We start from the raw sequence: 19,916 nt of genomic DNA, 5'->3' as shown, positions 1-19,916 counted from the left end.
CAACTTGTTTATATGATCACAGAAGACCTGGGCTCACTGACTAATCGCTCTTAAGCTCCAGCAGAGAAGAAGGGGAAGGACGCCCAGGGGCTCAGTCCATAGGCCTGAGTCCTCCCCCAGCAGCTCAGCCGAGGCTGGGGAAGGCTCCCCACAGCAGAGGCGGAGCCCGTGTGGAGCAAGGGGGCTTCCTAAGAGGCTCACGAAGAGGTCGTTGCTTCGCTCACCACAGTTCGGGTTAAAGCAGCAGGTGCTCAAGCTCTCTCAGACTGGAGGCAAGCTGGATTTCAGATGCCCCTAGGGCGCGTTCCAGGGCCGCGGGGAGGGCAGGCAGTGCCGCAGGTGGCAGGGAGAAGCTGCGCGCGGGCCTGCAGTCCTGGCCAGCCCCACGTGGCCGCCGGCAGTGCCCCTTGCCATGCTGTGGGGCTGCTGGCCGGAGCTCAGTGAGTGCTTGCAGGCTCCCTCTGGGCTCAGCATGCTTTGCAAGGCCAGGCCGCGCGTGGGGGGCAGTCTGCAAACACTCGTGGAACTCCCCTCGTGCCACCAGCATCGTGCACGACAGCCCAGCAGGAGGAGGGAATCTGCGAGCAGCATGCGACTCCTGGGCATGCTTACCTGGAACTCAGACCCATGGTCGCAACAAAGTGGACCGGAGCCTGCAGAGCTGAGCCCAGGCAGCGTGACATTTCCCCACCCCCGGAACAGGCTCGACACCCATTTGCAGCCAGAGGGTGGGGGGTAGGTCCTAAGAAGGTGATCTGGGGATCTGGCCAACAGGCAGGTCAACGATTCCGTACCCCTGGCCTGGAGGTACTTGGCCAGTCCGATTCTCCAAGCCCCGCATGGCACATTCGAAGATCCCAGAGCCGACCCTCTCTCCGTCAGTCTATAACATTCCCTCCGGGCATCACTGGCCTTCCGTGGGTAGTCGGCCAACAGGCAAGTACTGCTACCATTCTGGAGAACTGGACTACCTGCTGGTCCCCTGAAAGCTGCCTGCCAATGGCACACCCAGGTGTGGCCATGAGCCAAGCAAGCCGTGGGGCACTCGCTCCCGGGGCAAAGAGGTAGCCCGGATCGCCCCAGTGGTCTCCTCAAAAGACATCCGTATGCATCACAGTGTTAGCACAAGCCTGGAGCCAGTTTGGGTGCGTCCCAGGACGCCTGGGAAAGCGGAGGCGACGCCAGTGCTTGAGCAAGGGATGAAGGGCCCCCTCCGGGTCTAAGTTGCAATGCTGTGATCCGTTCTCGGAAGCCTGAGGAGGAAGGTTTGCAACGAGCCGCTCCTTGGAAAGCCGGCCCGCTCCTTTTTGAACTTCCACTGATTCCCCTCTATGCTGTACAGCAGGGTCAGCATCTTGTTGACCGTGTAAACAGTGTCCCCTCTGATGACGGCAGTGAAAAGGGCCCCTTTGCTGTTCATGTACTGCCCGGGCAAGGCCGTCCACTGCATCGTGGTGAGGTTGAAGCGGTCGATGGCGCACCTCAGGAAATCATCGAACGGCCCGTTCCGCATGATGTAGAGGTTATCCCGGTGCGCCACCATGCAGTGTCCATAGCTCTGCTCCCTGTTCAGGGTTGAGACGGGCAGCCACTCGTCCTTCGCAGGTGCATACTCATAGATGACCGTGGTGTCCAGCGGCTTCCACAGGCACACGAAGATGCGCCCCATGGTCTGGGCGCAAGGCACGGCTCCGGCCGCCTGGGGCAGGTCGGAAGCGAAGCTCCAGGTCTTGCTGGACAGGTCGAACTTCTCCACGGACTTCAGCGGGGTCTTCTCAAATTCCCCGCCGATGGCATACAGGTGGCCTTCCTGGCCCGTCAGTGTGACGTCATAGCGGAGCTGCTGCGGGCTGGGGAACTCGCTCCAGCTGTTGCTGGCAGGGTCATAGCAAAAGCTTTGCTCCACCACCTGCTTGTTGTACCCGTACACCCCTCCCACAATGTAGACCTTGTTATCCAGCGTGGTCATGCCTGCGAGGAAGGTGGTGGCAGTCAGGGGCAAGCAGGAGAGGGTCCGCCACTGGTTGTTGTCCTCATCCAGGTAGCAGATGGTGCGCGAGACATCCTCCAGGAACTCGAAGGTGGGCGTGTGAGCCCCCACCGCCACAAACGTGCTGGGGAGGAGGGACTCCACGTAGCCCAGAAGGTCCGGGGGCAGGCAGTCCAGGTCTTCCTCCAGGTCGGAGTAGCTGTCGCGGATGTACAGTGCGGCGCTGTGGAAGAGGTCCAGGAGGCCGAACACGGCCGCTGCCTGGTAGAGCAGGAAGCAGTTGTCCGAGTTGATGGAAGCGATCAGGTACTTGGCCACGGCTTTCACCTGCAGAAAGGAGGCGCACTCCACCAGCTTCAGGTTCTCCTCGCAGCTCAGCAGAGGGTGCTCCCCCTGCAGGATCTGCAGCATGATGGAGAATCCCACGGCACTCAGGTCCCGGACCTGGATCTCCTTCTGTGTGCTTTCTCGCATGCCTGATTGGAAGAGGGCCCGGAAGTATTCGCTGTGCTCCACCAGAAGGCTCTTGTCCACAGAAAAGGACTCCTCTTCCATGTGGATCCGCACCCTTTCGGCAAGCTCTGGCTGCATGGCCCCGGCCGAGGTTGGCCTCTTGCGGCCAGGATCTGGTCCTCACTGGCCCGTCTGCAGCTCCCTCACCGCAACGGAGCAGCGAAGAGCGGAGCGTTCGGTCCTTTGGGCAGCAAACTCTGCAGTATAAATACCTCCTTCTAAAGATAGCTCGGGCCCGTGTGACCGGGCAGCCGCAGCACCCAAGCCTTTCCAAAGGCAAGTTGCAAACTGATATGAGCAACGTTTGCCCAGCTCCGGAGCTGGGGGGCAGCTAAAATAAAAGCACCTGGAACTGGCAGGTTCGTGGAGGTCACCTTCAGTGGAAACGGGAACACGGCCTGAGGGAGAGGGCACCACCAGCTCCAGAGGGCTCTGCAGGAGGGGCATCGCAGGGCCCCAGGGCCCTCTTGGCAGGCCTTCTGCTGCACAAACCCGCTCCCACAGTCGTCCCCAGGTCTCCTGGCTTCATAATCCAATGGGCCAGCATTCCCACGGGGAAGGGTGAGTCGCCCACCCTGGGGCGTGTGCCTGGAACGGCCGTGGGCCACGTGCCCCTCCGCCCCGCCAGGAGGCGGCCCCTCAGCACTGCCCCCAGGAGGACCACCCCTCGTGCTCGGCACAGCTGCTCCTCAGCCCCGGACCGGCATGAATTGTGGGGCGGGCCGCTACTCCAGGGGGCCCTGCCAGGGGCTCTCCCGCTGCAGCAGTGGCGCGATGCAGAAGGGGCTGGCCGAGCGCGAGGGGTCCCCGGAGAAGCACCGACGCCTCCCCCTGGGGGGTCCCCAGAAGCACCGGCCTGGCTAGCCACTGCTCCAGAAATCCAGGCCTTTCCCAGGGCCGCTCTCCAGAACGTCGACCCCGGTGCGTCGCTCTAAGGGTGCTTGGCAAGGCATCCGACGGGGCAGCACCAAACGTGTTCTGCTGTACAGAGTGTCCTCCATGTGTTCTTCTTTACAGAGGACTGTTCCCTGTTTGAAGGACTGTCCAGGTCCAAGCATGGTTTAAAGCTGCAAACCTTCAGATGGAGAAAGGGGTCAAGGTCGGCCATTGCGCTCCTGGGCAACTTGCTGGCCTCATTCCGTCCCAGTGTGGGCAGGTGCCTGGCATCTCTATTTTAATTATAGCCATTATTCCTACTCGTGCATTTATTTATTTATTTATTTATTTAGGAAACTTCTATGCTGCCCCATTCGCCAAAGCCTCAAGGCGGCTCACAAACATAAATAAACTTCCTTAAAATGATATAAATTAACAGTATTTATGTGTTTGTGACCTGACTTGTACCACTTAAACCCAAGGAGTCAACCCCACTCACGCGTCTGAACAAGGGTGAGTCGAACAAAGATCGCGCATGCCCCACACAAGAGGATACGGAGGTCAGAGAGCCCTCTGCGAGATACCCAAGCGCAACGGCAGCCTGGCACATCGGTCCCAAAATCTGTGAACAGCGAGCCCTGGCTGATCTGGCTGGGGCAGCCTCAGGGTCTCAGGCCTTTTTTTTCGGGCAGGAGAAACTTGGGCAGGAATCCTGCAAAAGGAAGCTGTGCCATGGGATGAAACGTGCAACATTTTCAACTGAGAAATCCCACCCTAAAGATGATGTGCACAAAGCTACGAGCACAGACACCCCCTGCGCCCTCACTCCAGAACCGCTATTTAAGGCTGCATACATTCAACACAACTGCAACGATATTCTGAGGTGCTGATCCAAATGCAGCCGTTCCTGTCAGACTCTGGCATTCAGGAAAGGGCAAGCATTAAGGCGAGCTCTGCGCTTTTCCTCCTGAATAGCAGATAGACAACACGATGGGAATACGTGCGTGTACACGGGCTTGCAGGCCTCCGAGCGCCAAGCCTGACACTGCACAAGCAGGCCCGTCCCTCTGGGGTCCTGCTCAGGACTCAAGCCTGCCCTGACTGCCCCGGATCACAGGATGCGGCCTCAAAGCCACCCCCTTTCCCGCTTAGCCCAGTGCTTCCGAGCCAAGCGGCAGTGTCTTTCCCAGCACACTGTGGGGATCCTTCTTCATGGGTCCCAGACACGTGAACTCCCAGAGAGTCACGTGGCCTCACCCCAACAAGCCACAGCCAGAAGTCGCTCTCTGCTTCCAGGAATAGAAAGCAAACACGCACGCCGGCCCAGGAACACGTAGTTGCGTGACGGAAGAGCAGCCCGGTTGCCCTAACCAGACATTTCTGCTCCGCCACTTGCAAGGGCTTCTCTGCCCCGGCAACAGGCCGTCAGAGACGTTTCCCAGGACTCTGTTTACAACGATTTAGCTCTCCTAATAGCCGGCGAGTGCTTGCTTAAAATAAATGGATAAATAATGGGATGAGACGGAAGGGCTCAGGGCTGGCCTTGAAGGAGCTTCTAGCGCAGACCGGGCGAGTCGCTGAAGTCCAGAGGCCCATTAAGGTCTGCGCATGTAGGTGATTCCATATGAGCTGGGAAGCAAATTAGCTACAACAAGTTGAAGCAAATGAGATTTTTTCCTGGAGGAAGCTGGAAGGCCACCGCAGAGCAATTGCCGTCCATGGGCCCTGCAGGGTTCCGGCATTTGGCAGGTGTCGAAGCCTACATCCTAACTTCCTGCAGCATTTGCCAGTGGAATTGAGCTTTTTTAAATTTTCAACTGTGCACATTGAAAAGGTATTTCCATCCAGCATTGGCACTGTTGAAGGCTACCAAACCTGGACCGTTGCACAACCTCTGCATGTTTAGAATTTTTGAAAGTCCTGCAGGTCCAGGGCCCAAGAGAACTCAAGAGAAGACATAACACTCCAAGAGGAAATGGTGCTGCCATCCTGTACCAGCTCAACTGAAGGAAGCTCACCCAGTCTTCCTTTTGAGTAGATACGCTTTGGGGAAACATTTCTTCTTAAGCAGGGATGTAGAACCTGGATCCTCCAGACATTGCAGAACTACAACTCTCCCTAGCAGCAGTCAACATGACTAATGGTCAGGGGTGGTGGGAGATGTAGTCTAACAGCACCTGGCAGGCCACACTTCCCCACACCCAACTTTGAGTCTAAGCAATTTTCCTCCCGTTTTCCGCTTCGTTCTCTCCTTCTTCCGCCTCCCTTATCTTCCCTTCTTTCTCCTTGGGAATTTGCATCCATGGTGAGCTTCTCCTCTGGAGCTGGGCCCCCTGCAAAGGCCCTCCATGGAGGAGCTGCACCATGTCTGATGGGACCGGGCTCCCACGGCTTTAAAGGTCAGAACCAAAGCCTTGGACTGGGCCTAGGCAGGTAAAACTGAGCCTCAGCACCCCTGCAACTTGCTCTGGATTGAGTGGCTCTCTTGCCCAACTTTTGAGACCCAGTTTGGTGCAAATGCTGCCATATTAAGGGGCATGTGTGCGATCGGGTGGGGGAGGAAAAGGCCCCCTGGCCACCCTTTTCTGAATGTTTTCCACAATGCTGCACATTACTTTTAACGCAAGAGAGACTCCCAGCTCGGAAGGGCCTGGGGTGCCAAGAAATGGAAGGATGGGTTTCGTTCAAGGCAATTTGGAGGAGAAGTGAATTGACCGCCTCTGCCTCCTGTGCCGTGTCGGCGCTCGGAATGATGGCTGGGTCTGGAAGTAGAAACAGAAATCAGCATGTGCAGATTTCACGCAGGTGTGTCTGCTGCAGGCCGAGTGCCAAATCCCATCGCCCCGACTGCGAGCCATCACTGCTGGGGATCTGAGCCAACAGTTAGGGGGGAAGGAAGCCCTTGGCAGGCTAGGGACCTCTGGGACTGCTCCCAGAGCAGATTGGGGGGCCATGGCTGGTTGGGCCACCATGAGGCAGCTCTCCAAGCGCTGGACTAAGTGGAGAGGGCTGCTCGGCCTCAGCTCCCCAAGAGTGCTTCAGGAGGGAGGCCCAATGCCAACCATAAGTTCCTCGCCTCCAGGTTCTAGGGCATTGTGGGAAATTTAAATGGCAGCCAGACCTAAATGCCTCCCAGCTCTAGGGCGTTGTGGGAAATTTAAATGGCAGCCAGACCTAAATGCCTGGGTCACAGACCTAAAACCATACTAGGAAGACAGAGGGAGCCCAAGGCAGGGGTCAGCGGTGGGCCCTCCCGAGGCTTCTGCATCCGCTGGGGCCTCCTTTTCTCCAGAAGCGGAACCTCTGGGTCCCTACAGCCTTGGAAACAAGCCCAGATCCCTCCCCCCGGCAGCCCCTGCTTTCAGATGAGCCGCTCAGGAGCAACGCACGGTGCCCAGGAGAGCTCCCAGGGCCCTGCTGGCTGATTCCACTTTCAGGCTGAAGTCAGGAAGTCCCATCCGTCCCCCCCTCCTCAGGGCATCTGAATATGCCTTTTCCCCTCCAGAAGGAATGGCCCCCGCCCTCACCCTGCCCTTTGCCGATGGGAAATTTTGTCCTTCAGAGGCCAGGAAAGGCAGCCGCAGCTTTCCTTACAAGGAGTTTGGCTGGAGCTCAGCTGGCGAAAGTGACGGGAACGGGAGTCTGCGCCTCATTCATTCAGGTCAACTCCGAGTGACTTGCAGCTCTGGGGAAGACGGAGAGCCGGCTCCCTCCCTGCTTCGCTGCGGGGACCCCGGAGGCAGGGACCTGGCAGCCCAGCGGAGAGCAGCCACGGCTGTGTGGCTCTAAACACCTCCGGCTCTTTCCGGACTACCTCCTCTGCCAAGCTCCCAGGAAAGCCCAGCTCTGATCGGAAGGTGAGCCGCTGGTTCAGTTTTGCTTCTTCTCCCGGGGAAGCAGTGAGCAGCTTTTCAGTGGGCTTCTGACAATGATGCCTACGGCCTCGTTTATTCCAAAATGGAGTGCATCCCTGTTCCTTTGGGAACCCTCCTGCTCATGAGGAACTCTGGACCTCTGCCCCAAAGTCTTACGCGGCAGGCACTGCCGCTTTTCCACAGGCCGGTGCCAGGCAGATGGGGAGCTGCGCAGTGCCCCCGGAGAGTCGCTCCGCGGCGAAACGGGGCTGACTGGCAAGCCCTCCCAAGGTGGCTCCGACGAGCCTGAGGCAGCCAGGAGGGGCTGAGGAGGGGTGGGAGGAGGCATCCGGCCCAGTCGGGCTTTGGCACCACAGATGCCTCTGCTTGCACGGGCCTCTCTGGCTGTCGCAAAACGCCCAGTGCCCGGCTTGTTATTCCATTTGTGAGAACACACGGACATGCATTCTGCCCGGGTTGCCTCTTTTGTGGAAACATCAGTGCCCTGGAGAGAATGATTGTCTGCCCCACCCTCTGCCGAGCATGGGTCTGGTCCGAAGAGATGGATCTGCAGTCCCCTGGCTTGCAATCCCCAGGCTTCTGTGTGTGGGGATGACTGGGCACCCTGTTCACAGAATCACAGAAGGGCAGGGGCCAGAGGGCCTCCGGTCCCACCCCCTGCTGCTGCAGGACTCCAAGCTGAACCATCCCTGTTTCCGAGCTTCCCAGAGGCCCTGAACTAAGCACCGGGGGAAAGAGACACTGGGCCAGATCAAGCTCGGCCTGACCCAGCAGGGCTGTTTGCCCGTGCTTATGTGCAACCCAATTTCAGACTGTGAGTCCTCCCTTGCGATCCTCCGCTTCCTGCTTGCCTCCTTTCCTCTCGGTACTAACCATTAACTGTAAGGTCCTCAGGGCAGAGACTGCCCCGCTTGGCTTACATTGCGAAGCACCATGCTCATGCCCCATGGAGGCACGGACAGTGCTGCTACGTTGTGCCGACAATCAAATGCCGGGGAATCTCCTCAGTCGGAGGCTGGCGCAGTTCTCTGTGTAGAGCTGCAAAGCTGCTGGGATGCCATGCAGGGAGAACCGTGGCTCTGATTTGAGCAGGGCAGCCCCTGCACTCGTGGGATCTAGACAGTCCAGAGTTCTGGCAGCTCTCATTTTAGAAGCCAGCAGTTGGACCAGGCTTGCTGCTTGTCCCGGTTTGGCAGGAAAGGGACGGAAAATTCGTTCACGACCGCACGAGATGGAAAATACCCTCGGATGAGCCGGAGACTGCCTGTCAGCCCGGATCCCCCCAGATCTCTTATTCTCCGCTTACTTGCTGGCAGGAATTGCTTGTGCTGCAGTCAGGGGAACTTCTGAAGAAGAACTAGCTGCGTCTTGGGCGAGGCTCAGCTTTCTGGGGCGGCCAGTGCCCTGCTTTTTGCCCAAGTGCTGAACCTCTTCAGTTATGCAGCATCTCTCAGGGGCCTCATCTTCTAGGGGCTTGATGGACCAAAGAGGCAGAACCAAAATGCAGCATCCTTTAGTTGAAACGTCTTACTGCCTTGGGAGAAATGTTTCAGCATTTCTGATGGGAAGCAAGGAAAAGCGATGGGACCAGCCATCTAGGTGGATTCCACGCTCCGGGTAGGAAGCACCAGGTCCTCTGCTTTGCAAAATCCAGAATCTGGCTGTCTCGGTCTGCTGCACACCCAGGGAGGGCTGGGCTGGGCTGGGCTGGGGAAGGCCCTGGCCTAGTCCCGGGAAGCAGCTGTCCGGGAGCATAGGGGCAGTCCTGAAACGGGGCCCAGCAGCCTGGCTCTGTTGCAGGCAGTGTCCCGTGTTGCCAAGCCGGCTTCTGAGGCCAGCGAAGTGCCGGCCAAGCCCATTGCCCGGCAGCATCAGGGTGGTTTGTGTGCACCCTTCAGCCTGCGCGTCTCGTGCCTTCGCTTGGCAGAAACAGCCGCCTTCTGCCTGTGGGCACATCTGCACCTCTCGTGTGCACGGACGGCTGGGTACGTTCACGCTATTAGGAACACGAAGTGTGCAGTTGCGATTGTCTGCACACACTCGGTGAAAATAGCTTGAGCTTTGCCAGCCAGCCTGTTCGTGGGCGGCATTTTCTCTTGCTGAGGCCTGGTGGGTTTGATCAAGGCTTCTCCAAGGAAGTTAAAGAAGGAACCAAATGACGTGCGGCTAACGACCTTCCCCACACTGTCTGTCGTTTCCCTAGTCCGAGGATGTCGTCCATGTTTGGCAAGCCACGGAGCGCCTCCTGCGCGAATGAGCGTCATCCCTGCGGCCTTCTCCAAGAGTGCAGCGTGGCCATCTTGGGACTCCGGGGAGCTGGAAAGTCAGGTCCGGAGGTCTGGGGAGGGCTCTGTGGGGTGCGTGGGGGACTTGGCCCAGGTCCGGGGCTGTCACCCCAGCGCAGCCATGTTGGCCACCGTGGCTCCAGCGGTGCCGCCCGCATGTCCCCACCCAGAAGCAGAGCGGCTCCTGTGCAGGCGGAGGAATCGGCTCTGTGCCGGCTGGAGGAGGGGTCACAGGTGGGCAGGCCTGTGGGGAGCGCGAAGCCTTGCAGTAGCCCTCCCCAGGCTGATGCCCTCCGGATGCTTGGACTGCAAGTCCCAGCATCCCTCAGCCAGCCCTGAGAGTGGCAGCCAGCAAGGCACCAGGCTGGGGGAGGCCGCTCTCGTGGGGGCGATGAGCACCTGCCGCCCGCTGCCGCTCACGGGGCGAGGGGGCTTCTGCTTAAGGCCCGGGGCCTTTTCAGCCTCCACGGCGGGACCCCGGGCCAGCCGCGGCGACGTGGCCAGAGAGCCGCCTTCTAATCATGCCGAGCCCTGAGCTGGGCGCCCCCGGCCCACGAGCCCCTGTGCCCCACATCCGATCGTGCTGCTGCGTGACCAGGCCAGCATCTGGGAGCCCGTGAGGAAAGCGCTGCCGGAAGGGCAATGGAGCCCCCCCCCCCCCGCCCCAATAACAGCTCAGAAACGGTCTTCTCAAACAGCCTCCCAACCTCGTGCTCCCCTCAGTCCTCAGCCACGACGTTCGTAATGACTGCCTGCTGTCCAGGCTGCCTGGGGCTGATGGGTGTTGTGTGGAGCTGGTGGGGAAGGCTCCCGAGCCGTCAGAAAGAAAGAATGCCAGGCACCAAGAGGGAGGCAAGGTCGAGCAGGGCCGCTGGGGCGGAGGGGCCATGGCAAGAACCCTGGCGGGGGCTGCCCAGTGTCGGCACCAGCCCCGAGCGGCAGGCGTACCGCTTCTCCAGAGGGCAGAGCTTCCCTTGACACAACGAAAAGCAGAGAGCGTGTCTCCGAGAGGAAGGCGGAGAGGAACGCCCAGGTTCACCCAGTGCACGGACCTGTCCTGGGATGCTTTGCTTTGTTGTTCCAGCTGAGACTGATTCCTGCAGGGCAGCTTGTCTGAGAACAACCAGCCGTCCCGGCAACCCAGCTCCGGCTTATTGGGAGTGCTGTGGTGCCTCCAAGGGGGTGCTGGGTCATCCGCCCCGTTGTCTTACTCGGCGGGAGCCAGCTGATCGGCCAGGCTGGGCTGGTGGGTCATGCAGAAACACCCGAAGTCTTGGTGGCCAGCCAAGTGGAGAAGGAGATTCAAATTCGCCGAGCGAGAAGCAGTGCGTCCGAGGGCAGAGGACACCGCCGTTCCTTCGGAGGGTTCTTGTCTGCCTGGTCCTTCCAGGTGCAAAAGGGGGTTTGCCTGACGTCGAGACAGCACTGGAGAGCAGCCTCCCCAGCTGCTACCCCTCAGGGGGAGTTTCATTTTCATTTCCTAATTGATGTATCTCCAGTGTTTTTATGCTGCTCCATGTTTAGGCTGATTCTGGAGCAGCAAGCAGTGAAACAATAAACAGATAAAAGGATAGAAAGAATACATTCAAAAGGCATCCCAGAATGAGGCCTGGCCTGGCATTCCCTGCCTGGCCACCCGAAGCAGGGAAAGCCAAGGAAACGGGGCCATGAAAGCGGGATGTGGTTGTAATAGGATGTGCCTTGCGATGGGGTTTGCCTGCCACAGACAGGCTGATGTCCCCCAGCAGAGGATTCACTGCCAGTAACCAGCCCCACAGAGTTTTTGCAGGATTCCATGCAGGACTGTACCACTTGTGCAAATAGGACACGCTGGCTCAGTCCTCGCAAAAATGCTAACTGCCCCCTTCTTGCTTCTTACAGCGCTGACGGTGAAGTTTCTAACCAAGCGGTTCATAAGCGAATATGATCCTCACCTGGGTAAGGCACCTTTGCCCCGGCTGCAGCTTCCAGACCCCTCTCCTCACATTCCTTCCACCCCTGTGCCTTTTCTCCCCTGACAGCGGAAACTCACTTCTCCGGGACGTGGACCAGGGCCGCCCCCCCTCCCCCAGTCCTGAGTGCTGGAGCGAAGCGACTGCTCTGCCACAGCACGTGCGTTTGGGTCCCAGGTGTCCTGGCTGGGGATCATGCAAGGGGTGGACCCACAGCTCTTGGGGAAGCCCGCTTTCCGGCCATCAGGCCTGGAGGAGGCAAAGAGTCCTTCCCATGGAGCCGTTCTGCAGCTGCCCGGCCCCAGCAACCAAACCCCATAACCCCTGACCGGGGAGGGGGAGCTGCCGCCCACGGGCCCAGCCTGGCCTGGGCCACATTTCTGCACAATTCTAGGGGTCACTCGAGGCGAAGCTGCACGCCAGCCAGGCTGCCTTCTCTCGGCTGATTTGCGAGCAGCAAGCAAAATCCCTGACCCACATCTTGGCTGTGTCAGAATCCCGGAATCTCAATTTGAGAAGAGGGAATAAAACTCGGGTTCGTGGGAAAGACCAAGCGTCCAGACCATCTAGGCGTTATTGAATTTACCCCAAGGTTCCCGCGGTGCTCACGATAATGCATGCATTACCGGGCAGGCAGAGATGAACTCTGCTGCCAAGCTTCAATACCACTACAGGGCATTTATAGGTACACAGGTACAGGGCAATTGATGACAGAATGCAGAGATTACAATAAGATTCTGAGGTCATCACAGGACAGATAAAGAAATGTCAGTCAATCACACTGTAACAATGAGATTACAATATTTCTAATTGCCTGTATTGACACTTTAGTTGAGTAACTTGAACCCATCTCAGGGTCTGCTCAGACATGCAAATTCAAGCTACTAGAAACTATTCATGATAAGCTCAGACCCCTATCTCGACTCTAAACATTCTGCATGATCAGGGGACATGAAGCCCCCTGGGCTATCAAAAGATTATTGTAAACTGAATTCCAACAATGACTATTTACAATGTATATTTGGGCTAAAATGGCCTGTCTACTGTAGCCCACAGCTAAAGGTGAGAGAAAGGAGCGGGGAATGCCATTTTAAACAGTGACAGCTTGGTTTTGAGAAGGAGTACAGGATTTGATCCCACAATGCAAAGGCACACAGAAGTAATGCTTTTCAGACAGGATTTATCCAAATTTTCCAAACAGCTGCCATTAAAAATAGAAGGTCGGGATGGTGGGGGTTTAACCCTCACAAATGTGGTAGCTTACGCCCCACAGATAGAAACTGGAGCATGAGAGGACCTGGCCGAGCCCCTCAAGGTGGGCTATAAGCAGTCCTCACGGCAGAGCGTTTGGTACCCCCCAGTTGCTGGCAGGACCGTCCGCGGCAGGAGGGCTGAAGTGGGGGCAGGGAGCACAGGATGTACCGATCCTAAAAGAGTTCATTAAGAGCAGGGCAGAAACAATGGCCCTGATCCTTGAGCCCCTGGGAGACCTCAGCAATCCTCACTTCTGCCTTCTAGGGAAGGCTTGTCCGGAAATGTTCCCAAGGAGTTTCAACTGCCAGAGTTCTGCTCGCTCTGTTGTTTTGCCATTATTTGAAAACAAGCTGCCAAATTTAGAGCACATACCAAGGAAAGCAGAGATGGAAAATCCAGATTGTGCAGAAGGGAGGCTGTTTGGATCTTGAAAACCCTCCGAACTTTTTGCTTATGATATTCTCTTTTACCCTTTGTGGGCCGGGAGATGGAGCCCCCAAACTGATGGAGTATGTGGGAAAAAAGCATCGCAAATGAGGCGTTTCAGTGCAGTAGCCAAACCGTGATGTCGCTCTCGGATCTCAGCCTCCTTTTCCCTGTCTTGTTTCCCGCCTGACCTTGCAATTTGTGGAAGGCAAAAGTTTGCCGTCGCATCTGAAATGGGACACCCATGGTTTGCACAAGCCGTAACTGGGTTCCGCCATCCTTTGGAACTGTGCTTTGCACAAAGAGGTTTCCCATTCCCATGTAATGGCAAACTGGTGGCTAGCTGATCGGATCGTGCCAGTGTGGTGGAGTGGTTAAGAGTGCAGGACCGGACTTGGGCAATCCGGGTTCGAGTCCCCGCTCGGCCACATGGAGCCCACTGGGTAACTTTTGGGCTGGTGGCAATTCTCAACCCAGCCTACCCCACAAGGTGGTTGTTGTGGGGATAAGACTGAGAGCAGGAAGAGGAGAACGTAAGCCACTTTGAGTGTTTAGAGTTCAAAAGCAGGACATAAATCAGATAGATGGACAGATAATAATGCCACCTAGCCCAGCGTTGCCATCCTGATTGGCAATATCTCCCCAGAGCTGCCGGGCTTTGAAGCTGGGCTGTTCAGTATGGAAATCATAGAGTGTCCCACTCTAATTCCCTTTTCTAATCTTGTCCCAGTCCGGCCCAGCAAAGGTGAGATGCAGCGCAAAAGCTCTCTTAAGACCGCCCCCCACCCGATGAAGGACAGACCGGAGTGCAACGGTCGCAAGGTCTGTTCCGAGTCGGCTGCAGAGGTGGCCCGAGCCCGTGAGTGGCACAAGTGGGGAGGGCACCAGAAAGGTGGGGCTGCACGGAGAAGGCCCTCCAGCCCACGTGATTTCGGTTGCCGCCGACCTTAGCGCTCGTGCAGGTAGGAGGTCCGGGAACATTTGACCCAAGGCAGCCTGCTCCGACCTGCTGCTCGCCGTATGGACAACTCCCGTCCTCCCAGCACGCACATGTGCTAGGAGCTGTCGTCCAACAAAGTTGTAGGGCACCCGCTTGGGAAAAGCTGTTCCAGGCATCTGCCCACAGCCTCCAGCTGACCACGCGAGGGGCGAATGCAGGGCTCTCCGGGAAGGGGAGCTCGGCCGCCCCAGGAGAAAGGGCGGGTGTCCCCCTCCCACACACGCCACACATTCTCCCCGCCTCAGCATCTGGGAGCACAGCTTTTTGGCAGTTGCCGACTCCGGCACCAAGCCTGTCTTCTGCACAGCCTTCACGGAGACAAACGCACACCCATCACTCTGCGCTTTCATGGGTTTCCTTCAGAAAGTAGCAGCATTGCTAAGATATAGTCGAACCTTCTGAAGAAAATATGCAGGATGCCTGCATGTAATCTGCCTCCCCCCCTTCCCGCTCCCTCCCCAGAATTCCTTTTCTCATCTGGACGGCACACACAGCTCTGTTTGAATTCACAAACCTGCAATCTGCAAAGTGTGTTAGCTCTGGCAAGGACTGTCCTAAAACAAATAATTTCAAAAAGAATCAGGCCGGGCCAAAACTTCACGCTCACTTTAAACATGCGCTGCCATTGCTAACTATTCCTGGCATGTTTTTCCACTGCTGCATTCAAGAAGTCAGAATTATTTTTATAGCAGGAGACAGCAAGCATCACAGAGAGCCTTTGGGCCAATATAGTGGAATATACGCTTAATAAACAAATCTGCAAACAGTCATTAGGGTCCGAATGAAGGCCGCATGTGAGCTTGCCCAAAGGCAGGGTAGCTTGAATGGGTGATATTCGCAAGCAGGATCTGTTCCTCAAACTTCCAGGTAGGGGGTGTTTCCACGTATCTCTAGAAGGCACCACGTATCTGTTCCAGTGTACATCCCTGAGTGGCTTTTCTCCTCAAGGCAAAAGACAGAAGAAGCAGTATGAAAACGCAGGCCTGTCACAAGCGGAGAGGAAACCTCCAGGCCCCGGGAAGCATCCACAAATAAATCCAGGTGATGGCACGAGGCAGGTCTTCTTCCGTGAACTGGGAAGACGGCGCCGTGCATCCCGCATTCCTCCTTGTTCATGGAGCTCTGCAGCAGGTCCAGGTGCCATTGGCCTCTTCCGGGAGTAGCTTCCGGGGTTCTCCCTCCGCTCTTCCACTTCAACTCCCTTTTCCTACTAGAAAAAAATGCACCAAAAAAGAAAAGCCTTCACATAGCCGTGCTAGGAGCCCCCAGTCTAAAATCCACCCAAACGGGGGAAAGAGGGCGATGCCGCCCCGCTGTTTCTGTGGAAAGATTTCCCTGAAAATACACAACGAGAGTCACAGAGCACGCGGGAGAGAACCTGGGGCAGGAAAGGCCCTCCCTCGGACCGCGAGATGTGCTTCTTGTTTTGGAAAGTCGCTGTTGATAGAACCATGAATGTCACCGTCTGGATGGGGGCTGGGGGGGTGGCGCCCCCGGTGCAGAGCACGTTGCCAGGGAGGGATGCTTGGGCGGGCTAGCAGCTCCAGGCGGTGGGTTGCCTCTCTGCCAGAGGGACCGGTTGCTGTTAGCATTTGTGTGCTGCCACAAAGTCTGGAAGCTGCAGGGAGAGGGCAGGAGCTGCCCTAGTCTCTCTGCCCTTGTCTCATTCCCTGGTGTCGGAGTTATTTGCTGCCGTCTGCGCAAGAGCCCCGGCCTGGAATTTTGGCCGAGGCACCTCCGGCCCAGGGTGCAAGCTGGGTTCCTTTCCCAGGCAAGCCCCACTTCTTGTTGGAGGGGCAGCAGCTGCTTTTGAAGGTTACAAAGTGTGGCTCATCCCCTGTTCCATCCGCGGGAGGTGAGGGGTTCCACCCCATAGGCCCTTGGCCAAAACCCTGGAGGGACACTGCCAGTCAGAGCAGGTAACACCAGCCTAGGAGGACAAGGGGGCGCCCGACTTGGAGCCAAGGCAACTGCCTTTGTTTTTTCTTTCTTGGTGTATCTCAGGAGAGCTATGAGCAAAAGACGCAGGGCGCCAAAGGCTCCGTCAGTGTGTCGGGGACAAGAACACCCAGATACAATCTTGCAGACATTCTTGGCAGGTGGCTGTTCTGAGCCGAGTCCAGAGCCTGGGAAGGGTGAGAGGAGAAGGCGGGGGAGAAAGCGCTTGGGGTGGGTGAAGACTCTTATCGGAAGGTCTCCGAGGGGATTCTTCAAGCCCGAATGCGGAGTTTTCGGCAAAAGACGAGGATTTAAACTACCTTGATATAAAAGGAAACAAGCAGCCCATCTGACTAGCCACTCTAAATAAGAAGCAAGATTCTTGCTTTGCAGGAGATTCCCAGCGTTCTCTTGTTTTGGTCTGGGGGAGACTGGCCAGCAGACAGAGGTGGTGGAAAAGAGCCAGCTGTCTCCGAACCTCCACCCCACAAGGGGGAACCCAGTGGGCTCCCCAAGGAGCCAGGCTGCATGCCAGGGGCAACTCACGTGGCTGCAACAAAGCGTCCTTCCTGGCAAGACTTATGGCACCATGACACCGAATTTTACGAGGGGTCCCGGCAGTGTCCTCTGCTACTTCCAACCCCACCATCTTTCCCTTCTGTTGCTTTTCTTACTGCAGAAAATCTGTTACAGAGAAACCCTGTGGGATCGTGCATGCTGCCTCCTAAGGGGTCCTTTTCATGCTTGGCTTACCCACTGGAAAAAACCTTTCTCTTCCAGAGGACACTTACGCCTCAGAAGAAATTGTGGATCAACAGCCAGTTCTGCTGAAGGTTATGGATACGGCCGACCAGGTACTGGAAGGCAGCGTTTGAGGCACACGGGAAATGGCCGCTTCCCAAAGGGTCCCCGGGGATTGACAGAGGCACAGAGCACCGCTGATTATGTGGCGCGATGCTCCAAAAGCCATGCGCTTGCACAGCTGAGCTTCCCCCGCAGGCGTGCACTGCCTGCACATCTGCGATGCTCTTTCCCACCCAGCTGTAGAACGTCTGGAGGCCGATGGGATGGCCATGAAGACAAAGATGAGGACGCAGAGCGATCCTTTGTAGAAGGCCCAGTCACCGAAGCTCGTTGGGCAGGTCCCAGAACAGACAAGACAATAAAACACCGCACAATTGTTCGACCACACAACTGTTTTAAAGTGCAGACAGGCCCCTGTGGAGAGACCTCACTGGTGGGGAGGGCCACTGAGAAAGCCCTCCCCTCATGGCTGCTCTCTGGGACTCCCTTCGAAGCGGCACTTGGAGGGGGAAGCACTGGGGGTCCCTCAACGAGGGGAAGCCAGGGCAGGACTCAGACCACACCGCCGGGCGGTGGAATCCCTGCCTCTGGCTTGCCCTCGGCCGTGCCATGCGCCCTCTGGAAATGTGCCCAGCTGCCAGATGCATCTTTCCCAGGTCTTTCTTGAAAGCTTTCTCTGCATAGCTTGAAAAAGCAGGTTGCCTTATACACCGGATGAGCCAAATGGCCATCCCAGTTGAGGGACCGGCAGGTAAACAGCAGAAAGTTTCTTCCAAGGCAGAGAGCAAAGCTTGTCTTAACGAACAAGGAAAGGGGCAGCCCGTTTCTGACTGCCCCATTTGCTTCCCTGCCAGGATGCGCCCATGAACTGCGAGCGATACCTGAACTGGGCCAGCGCGTTCCTGGTTGTCTACAGCATCGACAACCGGCGAAGCTTCGAGGGCTGCCGGCCGTACCTGGACATCCTCACCCTCCACTCGAAAAACACGCAGAATGAGGCGCCGGTTCTCCTGGTGGGGAACAAACTAGACATGGAGCAGTACAGGTAGGTGGGGAGGGGGGGAATCAGGGGATAAAAATGCACACACACACCCCTCCTGCCAGCTCTGCCACGTTCACTTCCCCCTCTCTCTCGTTCAGTGAAGCCGTTTGTCATAAAATTGCTAATCCGCTCCAGGCAGCCTCGACATCAAATCACTCTGGCAAAAAAATAAGATCAAACTGAGCTGCAGCCAGTGAAGAGAGGGCTGCGCTCCTCACCCACCACTCTTTATTCACGGTTGTTTACAGATGCTTTAGATAACTGGGGATCCTTCCAGTTGTGATTCTGCTTTTTCGGGGCCCTTTCCATCATTTTTAGAACAGGGGAAAGAGGGTATTATTTTAGAACTGGGGAAATGGTGCTGTTTTGCCTTGTGCTTTTGAGCTAAGCCGCTTAGCCTAGCTTCAGCTCGAGCAGACGTGCTCAAACCACGTTCCGCGGACCCTGTGGCTCTGCAAAGGCCTTGCAGGGGTTCCACGAAAAATCTCGGAAACCAAATTTAAAACAGATTCTAAACAAAGCCACACGAGGCCAACCATTCAATTGTCAGTTGGCTTCCAAGCAGCAAACAAGGAAATTAATCACGTCATTTGATTACTGGGACTCTATTGTGTAGTGTTGGGAACAATCGAAAGAATTCATTTGGGATATTACCGTATGATCTCTTTATTAATTCCTTCTATCTAAGATGTTTTCTCTTTATTTCCAAACCTACTCCTTTCTGCAAAGCACTTGGGCAATAGGAGCAGATGAAAGAGGGGAGGACGTTGTGGGTTCACAATGGCGAGTAAAAATCAGCGACGGGGGTAGGGTTTCGTGGGGGAAAAATGTCTTCGGAAAGGTTCCACGGCTGGAAAAGTCTGGGAGTGCTGGCCTGGAGGTTACGCAGCAGAAAAGCAAGCAAGCAGGACTGTGGACTTTGACCTCATGGAGAAAAGTCCCCAGAGGCTTGGTAACAAAGGAAGAGCAGGGCACTCCCCCCCCGGACCCCCCCCTTGTCTTCGATCCCCAGAAAAGGGCACGTTGCCCGTTCTCCCTTTTGCTCCCCCTCCCTCGGGCCCAGAACTGCCCCTCGGGGTCCATGCTCTTTTGCACATGTGCGCACGATCCAAGCTTTCCAGAGAGAACTGCATCTATAGACTGCCTGCCAGCAATGGAGATTCAGGATGTGGCCCGTGAGGGGTGGGGGTCCCATAGCCATCCTCACCCACCTCCCTTCCCCGGAAACCCCTCGTTCCATTTCCGAATGCCTTTCCCAGACAGGTCACCAAAGCGGAAGGGGCCTCTCTCGCCGCCAAGTACGGCTGCTTCTTCCACGAAGTCTCGGCCTGCCAGGATTTCGAATCCGTGCAGCACGTTTTCCACGAGGCCGTCCGGGAGGTGAGGCGCGAGGCCGAGAGGCACCTGCCGGTCCGCCCCTTGTACATCTTCGAGGAGAAGCCCCCGCTGCATTTCGTCACGCCGGTCCCCGTGGCCTCCAAGCACGGCCTGGCCAGCTGCACCTACAGCACGCTCTCCACCGCCAACTACAAGGAAATCCCGTCGGTGGCCCAGGCCAAGCTGGTGACGGTGAAGTCCTCCCGGGCGCAGAGCAAGAAGAAGGCGCCCACATTGACTCTGCTGAAGGGGTTTAAGATATTCTAGCGGGGCAGCCGGAGGAAGCGGGAAGAAGCCACTCGGGCCTGCGTGGAGGCTCCGGCACGATCCAGCGGCCACGTTTGCAGATGGCGGACGGGCCGGCCTTCCGGACGGTCCACACGGCCGCTCGCTCTACAGCAAAGCATGCTGGGAGAATCAGGGACCCAGCCTGGGGGAAGCCAGGGACCTGTTCCTCTGCAGACCACCCCACTGCCAGTTTTCCTCGCGGCTGGTTGCGGGATTTGCACCCTTGCGCGTGCGAGTGGCACCAGCTATTCCGGAGGGCTTTGCTCCTGGGTGGAATTGCTGCCACGTCGCCTTGG

The 19,916-nt window shown here is 57.1% G+C and overlaps 2 protein-coding genes across 2 annotated transcripts; one reads left to right on the top strand and one right to left on the bottom strand.

Moving 5' to 3' along the window:
• Window positions 1-1,219: 1,219 nt before the first annotated feature.
• On the bottom strand, window positions 1,220-2,581 carry KBTBD13 (kelch repeat and BTB domain containing 13). Its single transcript, XM_044444925.1, has one exon. The coding sequence runs from the start codon at window positions 2,579-2,581 to the stop codon at window positions 1,220-1,222; it is 1,362 nt and encodes a 453-aa protein (XP_044300860.1).
• A 4,598-nt stretch (window positions 2,582-7,179) lies between these two features.
• On the top strand, window positions 7,180-19,916 carry RASL12 (RAS like family 12). The gene is made up of 6 exons (XM_044445063.1): window positions 7,180-7,236; window positions 9,458-9,582; window positions 11,421-11,477; window positions 16,890-16,963; window positions 17,768-17,958; window positions 19,215-19,916. The coding sequence occupies exons 2-6, from the start codon at window positions 9,465-9,467 to the stop codon at window positions 19,597-19,599; spliced, it is 825 nt and encodes a 274-aa protein (XP_044300998.1). The 5' UTR covers window positions 7,180-7,236; window positions 9,458-9,464; the 3' UTR covers window positions 19,600-19,916.

The sequence above is a fragment of the Varanus komodoensis genome, unplaced genomic scaffold, assembly GCF_004798865.1.
Source record: "Varanus komodoensis strain SLA01 unplaced genomic scaffold, ASM479886v1 scaffold46_3, whole genome shotgun sequence".
Lineage (NCBI taxonomy): Eukaryota > Metazoa > Chordata > Lepidosauria > Squamata > Varanidae > Varanus > Varanus komodoensis.
Note: the sequence above shows the minus strand (reverse complement) of the source record. Positions and strands in the feature narration are given on the sequence as shown.